The 17,500-nt window shown below is 44.4% G+C and overlaps 2 protein-coding genes across 2 annotated transcripts in view; both read left to right on the forward strand.

Annotated features, from left to right (window-relative positions):
- Nucleotides 1–17,500, forward strand: part of klhl7 (kelch-like family member 7) — a 399,517-nt gene that overhangs the window by 59,766 nt on the left and 322,251 nt on the right. The gene's annotated exons all lie outside the window — the stretch shown is intronic.
- itgb8 (integrin, beta 8) overlaps nucleotides 1–17,500 on the forward strand; it is a 46,647-nt gene that overhangs the window by 13,627 nt on the left and 15,520 nt on the right. The window contains exons 4-9 of the mRNA XM_084081508.1: nucleotides 2,028–2,134; nucleotides 2,390–2,529; nucleotides 8,730–8,895; nucleotides 12,002–12,160; nucleotides 13,720–13,815; nucleotides 14,607–14,699. Coding sequence (XP_083937634.1) covers nucleotides 2,028–2,134; nucleotides 2,390–2,529; nucleotides 8,730–8,895; nucleotides 12,002–12,160; nucleotides 13,720–13,815; nucleotides 14,607–14,699 — 761 coding nt within the window. The remainder of the gene's footprint in view (nucleotides 1–2,027; nucleotides 2,135–2,389; nucleotides 2,530–8,729; nucleotides 8,896–12,001; nucleotides 12,161–13,719; nucleotides 13,816–14,606; nucleotides 14,700–17,500) is intronic.

A 17,500-nucleotide genomic window follows, 5' to 3' on the forward strand; every position in this document is an offset into this window, starting at 1 on the left:
CTTCTTCATACTACAACATCATTTCCCACTCACACCAGCACATCATAACCCCCCCCAGCTATCCTAATATGGTCCAGCCCAATCTTGCTGAAACACATAGGCAATTGTTAGGCATTCAATCAGACCTCAACAATAAAACTTACATTGCACCTCAACCATATTGCACCGAGTCTCCATTGCACCTATAACACACATTACACTTGCCCATCATGATTGTCAACACTTTCTCCCCAGGTGGAACTCGTTGGCTGAGTGGCCATCTCAGTCATCAGGGAACAAATCAATGTATTCAACAATAAAATAATGACTTTGCAAAATATGCTGTGCAAATTACTAAAGTGCCAATATGCTGTGCAATTAAGTCAATTCAGGGTTAAAATACATGTGCAATATTTGTAACAGAGGTCCTCTCTGTTACATTACCTCCCTCCTCTCCAAGCCCCTCAATCCTCCGGGTACTTGGAACAGGCTCAGGGACACACAGTCACACCATTCCTCCCCTCAGGCCAATAGAGGAGGGCACTCATATAAATATGAATAATTACCCCCCTCCTCAAAGCTATGGGGGACTCGTCGCACATTGTAGTTCATCACTTTGTTGTAGTTAATTTGCTTGTAGTTCATTTACTTGTAGTTCAGGCCTTCATGTCCATTAAAAATCTTCAGCACTTCATGCTACCGGTGAGCAGGGGAACAAGGCAACTGCCCCCTCATCTGTGATGACGGCATACCATACATGGCAACTGGCTCAAAGGCGCTCACCAACTCGTCAGTGTCCTCATGTGGAGATAGTGGCAGCCTGGGTTCCCGGTGAAAAGATGGCTCCCTCTGGAGTCTGGCACCACTCCCCACCATGGTCTCCTCATCTCCTTCTCGACGCTGCTCCTGCTCACGTTCCGAGCCGCCTCCCATGTCGCCGACCCGCAGGTGGAGCTGCTGGAGCTGCTGGAGGTGTTGTCGCATGCCCTCTCTTCTGCGTTGCTGCTTCCAACAAGATGCCTTCCCATCGTTCTGCGGGTCTCTGGCTGCTTCCTTCTCTTGTGGCTCCTGCCGACCTTCCTTCATTACCCCCACTTGATCTGGCCTCTGTACTGTGACGTGGATCCCACTTCTGACACCAATTGTGAAGAGGACCGTCTTAGCGGCTGGAATCAGTACAGAGGCACTTGTAGGGTGTAACCCGAAGGTGTATTTATTTACAAAACATGACAGACATTTAGGAGAAACATCCAGACCTGATAGCATTTGGCTTCTCACCCTCAGCTCTCAATACTCTCGTCTGGTGAAATGGCAGCAGCCTTTTATAGCCAGCTGGCACTAATGAGCATGGACTAAACCATTTGACTGCACCAGTCATAGGGGTGTTTCTAAAACATATAATAAATACCTAACTAAACATACAATAAATACATGAACCTTAAAACACAAGTATTACAAGTCTCATTAACTACACAGGTTATTCAATAATTCCTTCTTCATACTACAACATCATTTCCCACTCACACCAGCACATCATAACCCCCCCCCAGCTATCCTAATATGGTCCAGCCCAATCTTGCTGAAACACATAGGCAATTGTTAGGCATTCAATCAGACCTCAACAATAAAACTTACATTGCACCTCAACCATATTGCACCGAGTCTCCATTGCACCTATAACACACATTACACTTGCCCATCATGATTGTCAACACTTTCTCCCCAGGTGGAACTCGTTGGCTGAGTGGCCATCTCAGTCATCAGGGAACAAATCAATGTATTCAACAATAAAATAATGACTTTGCAAAATATGCTGTGCAAATTACTAAAGTGCCAATATGCTGTGCAATTAAGTCAATTCAGGGTTAAAATACATGTGCAATATTTGTAACAGAGGTCCTCTCTGTTACAAATCCGTATGCGTTTCTCTGTGTGTGTGTGTGTGTGTGTGTGTGTGTGTGTGTGTGTGTGTGTGTGTGTGTGCGTGTGCGTGTGCGTGTGCGCGTGTGCGTGTGCGTGCGTGTGCGCACGTGTGTGTGTTTGTGTAGGCTCAGAGGCCAGTTTCATAGTGGCAGTGCAGCAGTTGGAGTGGTATCCTGTAGACCTGTACTACCTGGTGGATGTATCTGCATCTATGCAGGACAACCTGGACAAGGTACTTGTTCATACACCCACCCCCCACCATGGAACAGCTTTATATTGTCCTAGCTGGGTAGGAAACAGCGCTAGGGTGGATTTTATTTTCAGTCGTGAGATTTTATTTTTCCTTAGTCCATGAATTTACTGATGGCTTGCAAGCAAAAAGCATCCAAGTCCCGAAGCTGCCACTCCATGCAGGTTTTCATGAAAACTCTCCTCTCCTCTCCTCTCCTCTCCTCTCCTCTCCTCTCCTCTCCTCTCCTCTGTTCAGCTGAGGACAGTGGGCGTGGCTCTGTCCCATCGCATGACAGAGCACTCGTCAGACCTGCGTCTCGGTTTCGGCTCCTTCGTGGACAAACCCGTCTCGCCCTACATCAACGTCCACCCCTCCAAGATCAGCAACCCCTGCAGGTAACTCACACCGTCATGACATGACATGACATGACATGGCATGGCATGGCATGGCATGGCATGGCATTGTATTGCATGCCATGGCATGACTTCCCACACCAACACTTTCTGTTATGAACAATAAAGCCATCACACGTTTAGCACTCACAATAGAGGCTATCCGCGTGACATCATCGCACCCGGAAGTTATGCGGAAACGCCTACTGAGTGGCCAAAAACTGCTTTCTGGCCTTGACAGCCCATACATCCAAACAGAAAAGTCCTATCTGATCGTATTAAACAACGATAAACTCACCAACATGCCAGCTGTACAGAAAGCTCTTAGCCTCTTGCTATCTGCAATGTTTTTGTTTCATAAAAATCCACCGTAGACATGTTAGGAGCTACTTTCTGTCAATATATTCTGTGCAGGAGATTGCATTATGTGCAATCTAGAAACAGGTGGTACGCAGGACTGTTGAGTGATTTCCAACGAGTGCTTCCAAACTCCAATGCTCGATGCTGCTCAATGTTTTGTTTCTAGATGAGGGGGTGTGTCCCGGTGGAAACGTGACGCAGGTGCATATAGGCGGGTGCATATATGAAAAAAAAGCACCTTACCCAAAAAAATTGGAACAAAAGGTTTCTCAACTGTTTTTTGTAGTATGTGGTGTCCTGAATAACATACTAAAAGTCTACCAAAGTCTGACCACTTTTAAGGTGTTATTTTCAAGATGGCGTCCAAGATGGGCAAAAAAACGTTAAAATAGCTTAATTCCTTCATTATTTATCCTAGACAAGTACTTTTTGTGTCTAAACCCATGTTTTTGGGGCTTGGGAATCTATTGGACTTGTCCAAATTTCAGAAATACAATTAGATAATTGTGAAATCCTATATTTTGTTTGAGACTCCCCTTAATACCCTCTAAAATGGTCACCTGTTTCAAGTTAACTTAAATAATTATATAATAAATGTCCAACAACTTATATTTATGTTTTACTGGAACAAGGCTTCAAGCTATCCTCAAAACACAACACAACTAATAGTCACAATTTGCAGAAGGTGGTGGCAGAGAATATTGTCAGTTGCAATATAGTATTGTTTTCAATATCGCCCAAACTAAATTCATCTTTGACTATACATCCCACCCAAAAACAATTTCTTGCATTTTGAACCAATCTCTCTGCACCCCCCCCCCCCCCCCCCTTACCCACCCCACAGGAACTTCATAACTCCTCCCCTACATACACGAGAATATTTATTTTTCTCGTGGACAAGCGCAGTGTCATCTTGTAGACACACGATTTTGAAAAACATTGAATAGATGTTTATAGAACCTTTTAACACATTAGGAAGGCAATCAGTGTGTGTGTGCAAAGAGAGGGATGGGGTGGTTATGGAGGTTAGTGTAGAGCTGTCAGAACTGGGTGCCTAGACAGAGGGGAGTATGCGGGGTGGGTCTGGTCTAGAGTTTAGTGGGCCTAGGGTTCCCCTCAGGTAGGAAGAGGGGAGCATGGGGGTTACTGGGTTGCTCCCTGGGCACTTGGAGCACAGAAGAGCAAAGTTAGGAGCCAAGGAGACCCTGAGCTTCTGATCTCCCCCATGTCCGATGTGCAAAACCTCCAACAGAAATGATACGCCATTTCAACAAAGACAGTTCTGCAAACGATACATGAAAGATAAACTTCTTTGCCAGATCTCACTCCAAGTGGCTTAGGGAGCCTGCGCTCTCCTCGTTCTCAGCTCCTCCAAAAGCAAATTAGCATTTGGGATGCAAACGACCCCCCCCCCCCCCCCCATAGTGGTGGTTGTAAGACCTCCACGTGGTGGTGCATGACTGTGTGTCAGGCAGATAAGGGTGTCTATGTCGGACTGGCTCACTGGAGTTGGTGGTGTCTGACCATTAATATTCCCAGGGGCCCCAGTGACTTAACATTATGGCTCAGAGCATCCTCTCCAGAACAGCTCCAGAACAAACAATTGGTGTATGCCGAAAGCAATGCTTGTTTGTTGGATAGCAGCAGGGACACAGCCCCTTATGGGCGTGGAGGTCGGTTAGATTGGGATTCTATGGGGAGACTGGAGCCCAGGGCGTCATGGGCTGTCCCCTATACGTACCTTCTTGCTGTTACAATTATCCAGAAAAAAGATCAAGGTTCAAGCTTATTGCCAGCAGTACCAATCATAAAATAAAGACATGTGAAATTAATTTTGCTCTAAAACCTCACACAACTACTCACAGGAATAAGGAGATGTCTGTGACAAGCAAATCTGAACCTTATCCACGCCACACTCCTCCACCACCCCTGTCTAGACACCCAGTAGAAGACACTAGATACATGTTGTGATAGCTCTGTACTGACTTGCACACCCTCTCTAGGCCCACAAGTGGCCATTTTTTTCCTACAGAGTGTAGCGTTGTGAGCTTGTACATCGGCTTTTTTCACAATGTTTGCCTCTTTCTTACCTAATATTTGAGATAATATATATATATAGATAATATAGTCTTAAGAGTAATTACATTGTAACTTTATAAATGTGCAGATACCCTGTATACACTTATACTGCATGTTGGTTTGTTTACTGTTGAGTGAGAAAACAATGTTGCACATTAAGCTAACCAGCTGGGGACCCCCCAAAATCATTTGGGGGACCCCCAGTTTGGGAACCAGACACATTTACAAACAAATTGGTGAAGACATTTCTCGGTAAGGAATTTCTTCCAAGATTTGTGTAATATTCCCAGTCTATCACTTGGCAGCCATGTTTTTTACAAAATGTCACAGTACCTACCACCCAGTAATAATTAATTTATTCCTTATTGGTATCCAAAGAAATTTTGAAAGCTTCAACAGAATGTGAATTACATGTATAGGTGATGAATTCACCAATCCTGGGCATTATGGTGTGTAAAAAAGGGAGAAATGTCCAATTACATTGTTAAATATGCTTATAACCAATTGCTTCAATATTTAATTGTACTTATAATCACTTGACTATAATGTATATATGCTAATTGGATTCCTAGATCACCAAAACATGGGGTTAGGCACCATAATTACTTGTGTAGGGCAAATAATGAAGGAGTAATGGTCTTTTAAGGAACTGGTGGCGGCCATCTTGGAAATTTGACATTTCTAATGATCAGATTTTGGTAGACTTTTGATATGTTATTAAGTACACCTGATACTACAATAAACCATTGAGAAACCTTTTGTTCCAATTTTTTTGGGGTCAAACCATATTTGCACCCGCCTAATACTCTCTATAGCAAATGACTCTGATCATCCCCTACATCGTCACTTCAGACTCATGCCATCTGGACGAAGATAAAGTAAACTTTGAAATGGGAAAAAGTTCATTTTAGTAGCAGTTTTGTCCCTTCAGCCATAGCGGCATTAAATAAACGGCCTCGCTGATGGGATGTTTTTTGTGTATTTTGGGGACTTCATGTATTGTCATTGGTATGCTGTTCTGTTGGAACAGACTGTGAAGATGAATATCCCTGAGGGGAAAATAAAGACAACAATTATTATTATGACATTAGATGAGATGAGATGAGATCATATGAGAAATTAAGTGACATGAAATTAGATTACATGACATTAGATGATGAAATGAGATGGGACGAGATCAGATTAGTAGACGTGAGGTAATGTGATGTTGCATGACATTAAGGGACGTGTTATGTGACGTGATGTGCGGTTGAGACGGTGTTGTTGACAGGGTCATAGGCAAATTAGGCTTTTATTTGAGGAATATCTGGTGTTGCGTTTTAATATGAATTTGTGTCCAAGTGTGAAACTAGCTGAGAGCCACTGCTGTGCTCTACATAATAATGGACGTATATAGCAAAAGCCCAAAAAACATTTTTGTCATACTTGGCTCTCTGCCAGAAGAGATAAGTGAAGGCAGCTATTCAAGTGTTTCATAGACCATCTGGAGGGAAAACGAAGCTGCTTTAGAGCCACCATCCTCAGACCATATTCAACAACAGGGGGGGGGAAACCCCCTTTCAAAAAATTGGATAGTAGAACAGAAACAGGGAGAGCGACAGCCGTGGAGTGACATGCAGCAAAAAAGGTCATCAGGCTCAGGAATCGAACCCACAACTCGCTGTCAGGCTGCACTAGAGCCTATATCGTTGCTGTCGGGCATAAACCTCTTATCTCCATATTTATTTTTTTCGTGAATTAATGCCATACTTGATCATACTGTAGCTTCACACAAAAGCATCAAAAGTAGCAGGTCCACAAGCTTTAAACACGGCGCGAGGCGACGTGTTTTGAGCTTGTGGACCTGCTACTTTTGATATTTTTGTATTTGAATCCTGAAAAGTAACAGTTTTGGACATATGAGGTTTCCACCCGACAGAGACGATATGTGATATGCGCCTTAGCCTCGATCTCCAGGCTTTTATTATATGCGCCTTGACCACTAGGCCATTGGTGGCCCAGCTTTCCCCTTTTTTTACCCAATGTCTGGCCCTCGCACATTTTTTCCTTCGCCGTCTGAAGAAATCTGTTTGAATTGCTGCTGAGAGAACCTGTAAGATATTCTGAAATAGGCACATTCATGCGCACCGATTCTGAGTCACTCTAAAGTTCAAAGCACATTGTTGTTTTCGGGTGGTTGACGGGGGACTTCCGCTGAGTCACCTCGAGATAACTGGCTCCGACTCGTCCACGAGTCATGGGGGGGAACATTGTTAAGATGTTGAGTTTGCAAAAACAGGCACAACAGGAGTTTTTTGGGCTGCTAACAGTTACAAATGGCTCTGTTTGTTACAAAGGAAGAAGCTCACACAAACATTAACATTTCCAATGATTTCATTAAAGCTGCTCTATGTAACTTTCTTCTTCTACCCCGTATTTGAACTTGGTTTCCGTGCAAATGCTCACAATGGCAGTGGCCACAGTGTTGTTATTTTGCCTGAAGTTCAACTCAGTATAGCAGAAGGTTGTAGATATTGACTTATCACTCAGATCCCGTGTCTAGGTGAGACATGACCTTTGACACGATCTAAATGCCTCAATAGAAGAGCAGGGAGACAAAATACAACCACCTCAATTGTAAAAGTTATATTGTATTAACATACTCTACCACACAGATTGGACAAAATTATGTTTTATTCATTAAAAAGCATTACACTAACAAACAAACAAAAGGCAACAGGACACAATACTTATATATGTAAGTCAGTGGTGTATGCAGTGTATGGATGAGTGTAATATGTAGTGTGTGTGTGTGTGTGTGTGTGTGTGTGTGTGTGTGTGTGTGTGTGTGTGTGTGTGTGTGTGTGTGTGAAAAGCATAGTAAACAAAAACAAAGAGAGAGAGAGAGTGTGAGACCGGCCCTGCAGCCTCTTATATGAAAGGAAATCCAGGTGGGCCAGATCTCCACTGATGAATCACTCCGCCCGCCTAAATCACTCTGGAACACAGACAGCAGATTAGTAAAGACAGCCCCAGGATTGTGTTCTCACAGATTTGTGGGTCCCTTAAGCTCCTCATAACTTTTCTGTCAGAGCTCTTCATCTGAAGCCTCATTTATACTTATAACGTACTTATCGAAAACACCCAGTCTACAAGCTCACAATGCGGTGTGTGGTGACACGATGCACAGACAAGTATAAATCAGGCATTAGATTTTCTCTCTTGTCTCTCTCCTCCTCCCTCCCTCCCTGTCTGTCTGCATGGATTAAAGTTCTCCGTCGCCACGACTGATTTCAGTCATTTGGATTCCATTGAAGCCAGCATGTCTGCATGCTGCGCAGCGAAAATAGCCTATCTACAAGCTGTCAATGCGTCTGCAACGCATTGAGAGCTATTTTCGGCTATTATAAGATTAGAGCATTTGAAGTGGTCAAACTAGCAATATGTTCAGAAGCATCTTCCATAAAATCTTAACGGTGATATCTTCACCTGGTTGGCAGTATGTAGAACAGCAGGAATTTTATTACTAAAACATCATCATTTTACAAATTGTGTTAATTGTCTAGGAATCAGTGTGGGGGGGGGCTCCTTTCATAAGGTTTCACAAATCGCACATTAGGACTTGGTCATACAAACATTTATTTAGTTTTAATCCATGCTGTCTGTCTCTCTCCTCCCCCTCCCTCCCTCCCTCCCTCCCTCCCTCCCTGTCTGTCTGTCTGTCTGTCTTTCTCCTCCTACCTGCCTGTCTCTCTCCTCCTTCCTGTCTGTCTGTCTCTCTGCAGTGACTATGAGATCCGCTGTCGTCCGGCCCACGGCTTCCATCACGTCCTCAGCCTGACGGACAACGTCACAGAGTTCACGCGGGTCGTCAAGCGCCAACGCATCTCCGGGAACATGGACACACCTGAGGGAGGGCTGGACGCCATGCTGCAGGCTGCCGTCTGCCAGGTGTGTGTGTGTATGTGTGTGTGTGTGTGTGTGTGTGTGTGTGTGTGTGTGTGTGTGTGTGTGTGTGTGTGTGTGTGTGTGTGTGTGTGTGTGTGTGTGTGTGTGTTTGTGTGCGTGTGCGTGTGAACGTGTGAACGTGTCCAAGACAACAAAAATAGAAATACATGCCAAGTAAGTGGTCACCTTTTTTAGGAGACCGGAATTGGGTGGGAGTGAACGAGCACAGCTTCTGAACCATTCTTTAGCCCCATGGTAACTGGACTAAATATTGGACCCGATCGTCACAAGCCACACACTTTTCCAAACATTTTGACACTTAAACAGCTTTTTCAGATAGACAAATCAGGATAAAATCTACTTTTATTATCTCTGTCCCAGCAACACACTCTCGCGAGATCTAGCACCAGTAAACATAGGACTTTTGTGAGATCTGCCGTCAAGACGGTGCCCATTTAGGAGACCATTTGCATGCCATTTGTGTACTATTTTGCCTCTAGTTGCTATACAATTGGGATGCCGTATCTTTCTAAATCCATCTTTGGCGCGCACACAAGGAAAGGGACAGAATTCATTTCAGACAATGAGGTCTTTTGAGTCAATTCATTTTCAATTAAATTAACCACTTAACCACTTAAAACCCTATATACTTAGTTGACCGGGGTGCCCCAGGGCTCTATAGGAGGATTTCCCTCTACACCAAATGTCTTTATCGGAAAAATTGCTGATCTACAAGCTTACAACATGTTGCGACGGGGCGGGACGCGTCGAGTAATGTTCGTCCCAGAAATAGTGAAGTGACTCTACGGTTTATGTGGTAAAATCCTACATACTTAGTTGAGTCCCGGGTCTATACATGGCCCCCGAATTTCCCCCTCTACACTAAATATGTTTGTTGAAAATAACCGTTCTACAAGCTCACATTGCGTTGCTTTGAGACGCGTTTTGAGCTTGTACATCGGCTATTTGCGCCTAATGTTCAACCCCAGAATAGGGAGGCTACTGAAGATGTTAATGATAAACCCTTGCATGCAGGCAGAACGGCCGTATACTGTAAACAATCTCATTTTGGTACTCGTTTATTTCTTTGGCCGACAGCTTGGCGACAAAAGAAAAATTGTTTTCGCGGCACTGCTGGCCTAGAGGTTAAGGCGCATACCACATATATAGGCCCTAATGCAGCCTGACAGCAAGTCGCAAGTTTGAGTCCCGATGACCTCTGCTCTGTGTCATTCCCTGTGTCCCTCCCTGTTTCCTGTCTCTCTCTAATGTGTACTATCAATGAAGGCAGAAAAAGAACATCCATTTTCAACAAAAAATGCCCCGTTCAAAGTGAGGACAGAATTCAAAGTGAGTCGTCTCTGACTGGTTGCTGTTAAATATCCTGTCACTATTAGAGACATTCAGCCCGGGGAGAATAATAGTGGTGGCACGCTGATTCAACACAGGGTAGCACCACTGTGGATCGCATTACACAGTGATTCCATCCCTGGGGTATGACACACACACACACACACACACACACACACACACACACACACACACACACACACACACACACACACAGTCCACAATCTGATGTCATAGAGCGGTTATTTCTTCTATGCCGGGACACACAAACACACACACCGCAGACACACACACAAAATCTTTTGTCATAATGCACGTATTTTCTCCTTTACACATGCACGGGAACACTCAGGAGTCTGATGCCATAGCATGGGTATTTGCTTTCAATAGACCCACACACAGACACTTGCTTATATGGTCCCCAGTGGGGGGTTATGAGTCAAAGCTCTTGGGGGAGCCACTGTGTAAGCAGCTAAGAGAGGGAGACCACCGTGTGGTCATGCACTCCCAAAATAACTTCTTCATCAGCCTGGACTGTTCTCACAGGACCGCTGTGTTTCCTTATACACACACATACGTGCACACACACAGCCGCACATGCACACACACACACACACACACACACACACACACACACACACACACACACACACACACACACACACACACACACACACAAAAACACACTACCACACACGACTAATCTCACGCTCCACGTCTGACTAACCTGGAAAACTCACACACAGAGACAGGAATGCTGTGACTGCATTTCAGGCATTTCTGCAGTGGATGCTGTTGCTCATCGGCTCCGTACAATGTACACATTTAAGGCATTAAAGAAAAGCCCCCCTGCTGTGGGCTGAGGTGGTCCTAGAATGATGAGCGAGACGCCCCATAGCTGCTGGGTGACATCATTTCAAACTACTGGGGGCAACTTTGATCAAATGCTAAAATATGCGTGGATGGACGCATTGTTAAACCCTGACTAGACGTGCCAAGGCTTTATTGGCAGAAAATGGAAGCAATTTGGGTTATACATTCATTCATCAGCAAGGCTATTCACTCAATTTCTGTGTACAGTACAAATAGTGGCCTACAGCATTCATTTTAACATCAAGGCACATTTTTTTGTTAATGGGATTATGTCTAATAAATCAGCACCCTTCTGCTGAACTTGTGTGAATCTTTGTGTTTGCTTTTCTTTCAAACAACCTGCGCGTTGACTGATGATCATTTATTTGTCTGTGTGCGTGTGCGTGTGCGTTTGCGTGTGTGTGTGTGTGTGTGTGTGTGTGTGTGTGTGTGTGTGCATGTGCGTGCATGTGTGTGTGGTGTGTACCCACAGACTGGTTGTTAGAGGGTTTCAACAATTTGGGATGCGCAAAAAAGAGGCAAAAAGGCTGGCAAAGTACTGTGCTGTCTCTGCTATTATTGGCATGATATGCTTATTGGAGTGATATGTTTATTGTGTCATGAAGACCAGGCTGGTTCAGAGAAACCTTTCTCACTGTATGTTTTGCAGAATCTTAATAACGTTTTGAATCCCAAAAACGTAGCTGGAGAAACGTTCAATGACAACGTTTCCTCTGGCGATAGGGTTGTGAAGACATATGCCATGATTTTGTGAATGTGACCTTGTACCTTTTTAATTTGTGTCCTAGTATGCTCTCCTTTATGTGGACATGAATAAATTGTTAGTGTTGTTAATGTGTGTGTGTGTGTGTGTGCGTGTGTGTGTGTGTGTGTGTGTGTTCCTCAGAGTGCGGTGGGCTGGCGTGCGGAGGCTAAGCGCCTGCTGCTGCTGATGACAGACCAGCCGTCCCACCTGGCTCTGGACAGCAGGCTGGCGGGCATCGTCACCCCCCACGATGGCCTCTGTCACCTGGACAACAACGTGTACACAGAGAGCACCACCATGGTGAGAGCATGGCGTGCGTGTGTGTGTGTGTGTGTGTGTGTGTGTGGCAAGAATTTGTGGGGTCATTCACTACCTTAACTACTTGAAACCTATAGCGGCCCTATAGAGCGTGCCAAAATTCCTGAAAGGGGCGTCAACAAGTGTCTTTTGGTAGCGGCGGACATCTTTGAGGGGTAAAAACCAGGTTGACTTAACATTGCCCAATGCCACGCCCAATGCCAACGCCCCCCGTGGTGACGCCGCGTTGGCACGCTCTATACCAGGACAAACGTTTAGCAAAAATGTAGCTCACGATACATGCAACACGATGCGCTTTGCGCTTGTAGTTCGGCTATGTTTGGCGCAGAGATTTGGTGTAGAGGGAAAAAAGGAGCGGACCAAGTATAGACCCCTGGTGGAGTCTTGTCAACTAAGTGTTATCTATACTGTAAACACAGCTTTGTGAAGCCCTCGCCTCATGGTCCACAGTAGGAGGCTGTGCTGGCTGCACATCCATGACGGTGATCATTTTGACGATCAACCTTGGCCACGCTTTCTTACAGAGTTTTGTCACACTGTTTCAAAGTGAAAGCCTGCACTGATGTTCGCTGTGAAGCAGTAGGAGGATTGAACTGATATCATCTCCCGCCGCTAGCAGCATCACTGAATGTTTAATGTTTCGATCTTAAAATGCGTTTGCGTCGCTCCAGTGCTGTTGGAGTAAACCAACTCGCTATCTGAACGTTACATAATATGCCCATGTTATCATGAAAGAGAAAGAAAAAGACCCAAATGTTTAACATTTGTGTTAATGTTTCAACCATTTAAAGGGATAGTTCACCCCAAAAATACTTTTTTCCTATCGATTAGTCACCCCATGGAGACTAAGAGTTTTTGGCACATTCTTAAGCCAATAATTTGATGAGCAGAGGTTCCGGTAGGAGAGACAAAGGAGACTCTTTGTGTCTCCTACCGGAACCGCTGCCGGTTATCAAATTATTGGCTTAGGAATGCGACAAAAACAAAAAGATATCCATGATTTCAAGTCTCCATGGGGTGACTAATCGATAGGAAAAAAGTGCCTATCCCTTTAATTGATTAAACCGGGGTACCCCAGAGGTCTATATTGTTCCCCTCCCGTGTTTCCCCCTCTACACCAAATCTCTTTGCTGAAAATAGTCAATCTACAAGTTCAACGTGTCACTTTGCGACGTGTTGTGTGTATTGTCATTTCTTTTAAAATAGGGCTTCATAATGCATTTTTAAAAGTATGAGTTATGGGGAGACACCAAATGTATCCAGCTGAAAGTTTTGGGAACCCCTGGTCTGGAGTAGAGTATGTTTTCACATTGTGGCAGAATGACATATTCTCTTGCTTTGTGTGTCTCTTACTCACTCTCCCACCCTCCCATAACGTGTGTGTGTGTGTGTGTGTGTGTGTGTGTGTGTGTGTGTGTGTGTGTGTGTGTGTGTGTGTGTGTGTGTGTGTGTGTGTGTGTGTGTGTGTGTGTGTGTGTGTGTGTGTGTGTGTGTGTGTGTGTGTGTGTGTGTGTGTGTGTGTGTGTGTGTGTGTGTGTCAGGACCACCCCAGTATGGGCCAGCTGGCTGACAAGCTATTGGAAAATCACATTTACTCTGTCTTCGCTGTGGAGAACCAGCAGTATCAGTGGTATGAGGTAATCACACACACCCACACACACACGCACGCACACACTTAGTGCAAATAAACAAACCTGTGGTGCATGGGACACATACACACACACATAATCAAATACCCCAAGTATCAAATATCTGAGACATTCTTTCGAACATACATACACACGCAAGCGCACACACACACACACACACACACACACACACACACACACACACACACACACACACACACACACGCACACACACACACACACACACACACACACACACACACACACACGCACACACACACACACTAATACAAACAAACACACCCAGGCGTATGTGCTCTCAAATTTGCGCTCAAACAATTACCTGCAAATTGGGCAGAAACCTTGTATCTCCATGTTTCATCTTTTTACGTTTTTTTCATAAATGATCTAGTCCATAAATTGGGAGAAAAAAGAAAGAAAAAAAGAAAACACATGAAAACGAATACATTAAAGGATTATAATAATTAAAATCAAAGAAGCTATGCAGAACATTATAAAAATAATCTCATGCTGAATTAATCCCCCCCACCCCTGACGCTGATACAGCACAGGTTCTCAAGGTGGCGTCCAGGGTCCTCCAGGGGTCCTTTGGGGGGGTTCCGAGTGGTCCCCAGCCAAACTATTGATAGTTAGGATACGAACCAAATGGAACTTTACGGATCTGTAACTCAGAGAGTGTGCAAATGGAACCAAATGGACGCTACTGAGCACTAAATCGGAGCACTTTTTTTGCCCTAGCGGTTTCACTAATAGCAATTGTGTCCCTCTCCTCTATGCAGGGCTTGGTGGACTTCCTCCCAGGTTCCTATCTGGGCAAACTGGGCCTCTTCCAGGCACCCAACCTCATCGAGCTGGTGGTGGACGCATACAAGGTACTGTACACACAAACACACACACACACACACACACACACACACACACACACACACACACACACACACACACACACACACACACACATGCTTAGGTAAGAGTAGGGGTTTGAGCACGATTGCCTGTGTTTGCACGCCGTGCAATCTTTGCTGCTGCAACTGAAAAGGAATAAAGTCCGCAATATTGCTTCAATGTTTGAAGGAATAAGCAAGTGGAGCAGACATAATTCCTTTTCTGTTATATCTCTGTTTGTCTAGCACCTGGGTGAGATTGGATGTGCATGCACTATCGCCTTAATCTTTGTTGCTGCACCAGCACCTCCTACGAGCTGAGGCGCGCCTGTCAGTGGGGTAATGGGGGGGGGTGTTGAACGGTGAAGAGTATAGGGTGGAGGTGCTACATCCTCCCTGTTTTGGCTCCTCACTTGTAGGTGAGCCAGTATAGGGCAGCAGTGACAAGATTCGGGAATTGGCGTAAATGAGCGTTGTGCGTAGACAGCACATGGAGCGTGGAAGCAGTTCAGTCAGGGAACTCAGTGCAGTTCATAGCGCAGCACTCGGTGCCACGCTATGAGCTTGTATATCTGATATTTTTTAATAGCCAAAGAAATCTAAAATGACAGAGATGCGTTCCCGGTCTTAACCCATATATATATATACAAGCTCATTCAAAAATAGCAGATATACAAGCTCATAGCTCGGCACCGAGTGCCGCGATATGAGCTTGTAGATCTGCTATTTTTGAAAAATAGTGAAAATATGTGCAAATCTTTGAATATTTATATTTTTAAAGTGAACATTTTTAACTCAAATCTTTGTTTCTGGGGGTCCCTGGAACAAGATATTTTGAGATGGGGATCCGTGGCCAAATACATATAATTTTGGGGGTCCTTGACATGAAAAAGATTGAGCACCACTGATATAGAAACATACGTTTTTCAGAAAACCGTTGAGATTTAGGAGACATGTAGAATTGGCTTCAGGTCTCAATGGGTTAATGGATTAAATAAGAGAGTAGGGATGTCCTATATTATCGGCCTCCCGATATTATCGGCCGATATTAGCATAACAATTGATATCGGGAAAATATCAGTATCGGTTTTTGAAAAAGATTTTTTTTTTTTGCTTTATAAATAAGTTACAGGAGTTCTTACTGTATATGGTGTGTGTGATATGAAATTTGAGCTTACCCTAATCACAATAATCCCCGCATATATCGGTATCGGTTGATATCGGTATCGGTAATTAAGAGTTGGACAATATCGGTATATCGGTTATCGGTAAAAAAGCCAATATCGGACAACCCTATAAGAGAGTGCCCATTTTTTTTACGGGGAAGTTTGCATTGCTCATTCCTTTGCTTGCTGCTTTACTGCTGGTGTAGCAGTAGTGGCTCAGAGCCACTGCCTGATGACCAAAAGCCTAATATCTCCCTCGTGGGGCCAAGGGGGAATTTCCCTTTAGGCTAGTGAATAAAATGTTGGCTTTCCAGGCGGGAGACCGGGGTTCAAATCCCGGGCGTTACACTGGCTGTGCTACTGCCGCTCTCCCCCAGACAATCAGAAAAAAAAACTGGTAAAAACTAAACAAATGCCAGAAACGTTAAGCCGGTGGTCCTCAACCTTTTCTAGAGCCTTCGCGGCCCATTATTTGTATATTTTAGATACAATAAATACCAGGACATTTATTTTTGCATAATTATTTTAATGTTAATGTTGTATTAACAGACTCTTTGTGTCTCTTACCGGAACCGCTGCCGGTCATCAAATGATTGGCTTAGGAATGCGACAAAAACAAAAAATATATTCATTCATTCAAGTCTCCATGGGGTGACAAAAAAAGTCATTTTGGGGGTGAACTATCCCTTTAAGCCCCCCAACCTTGAAACTTGAACCCTTGCCTGCTGTCCCTGGTGCTGTTGCTTATCATCGCTGCTCACCCTCCTCAGCTACCACCTGTTGTTTTGGATCTACTTTCATGTACTTTGGGGAGGGTATTTGGAAGGCCTCCTATCGGTAGGGGAGATGTGTGCTCTCCCTCAGAGCGACCTAAAAGCAGATCCCATTCATCGCCAAACCAAATAAATGTATTGCTCATTTTATATTCATTAAAAAATACTTTAATTCAATTCATGGGTTTTCCTGACTGAACTGGGAGAAAGTAATTGGCAACTCTAAATAAATTAAACTCTCTCTCTCACACACACACACACACACACACACACACACACACACACACACACACAGACAGCACCTAATCGAATACCAAGCATTCCTTTTCATTACCGTTCTGACTGTAGACCCTCCCACGTTCGTTTCTATTGAGGTTGTTCTGTTTATTTTTAGCTGCCCTCTTTCCTCCCTCCCTCTCCCTGCATTTCATTCATTCTCTCGTTCTTCAAATGGCACAAATACTGTGTTAGGGCACGCTGGCTGTGGACAACAGAGAGCTAGAAGGAGTTTTAATTGAGTTTATGCCAGGGTCAGTTTCAGTGCTGTGATTAATTCACTGGTTGTCAAAGTCGGGCCCGGGGCCCACCATCCGTCCAAGTGGACCCTTACCGGTCTGTAAAGGCTAGTACATGCCCCTTCCGACGTCCTAACTTTTCTTGGGAAAGGGAGATGATATCCTATATTAAAATTTGCTAATGGGAGGGCGGGCGGTTGGACCATGGCCAAGTCACTCTGACTCATAACCATAAACAAACCCTATACGCCCATTTATAGGCAGGACCACGGCCATGCCACTCTAACTCAGACATAACCATAAACAGACCCGACACGCCCATATATAGTCATGTT

This window comes from Gymnoscopelus microlampas (genome assembly GCF_963454915.1).
Source record: "Gymnoscopelus microlampas genome assembly, chromosome: 15".
NCBI classification, from domain to species: domain Eukaryota; kingdom Metazoa; phylum Chordata; class Actinopteri; order Myctophiformes; family Myctophidae; genus Gymnoscopelus; species Gymnoscopelus microlampas.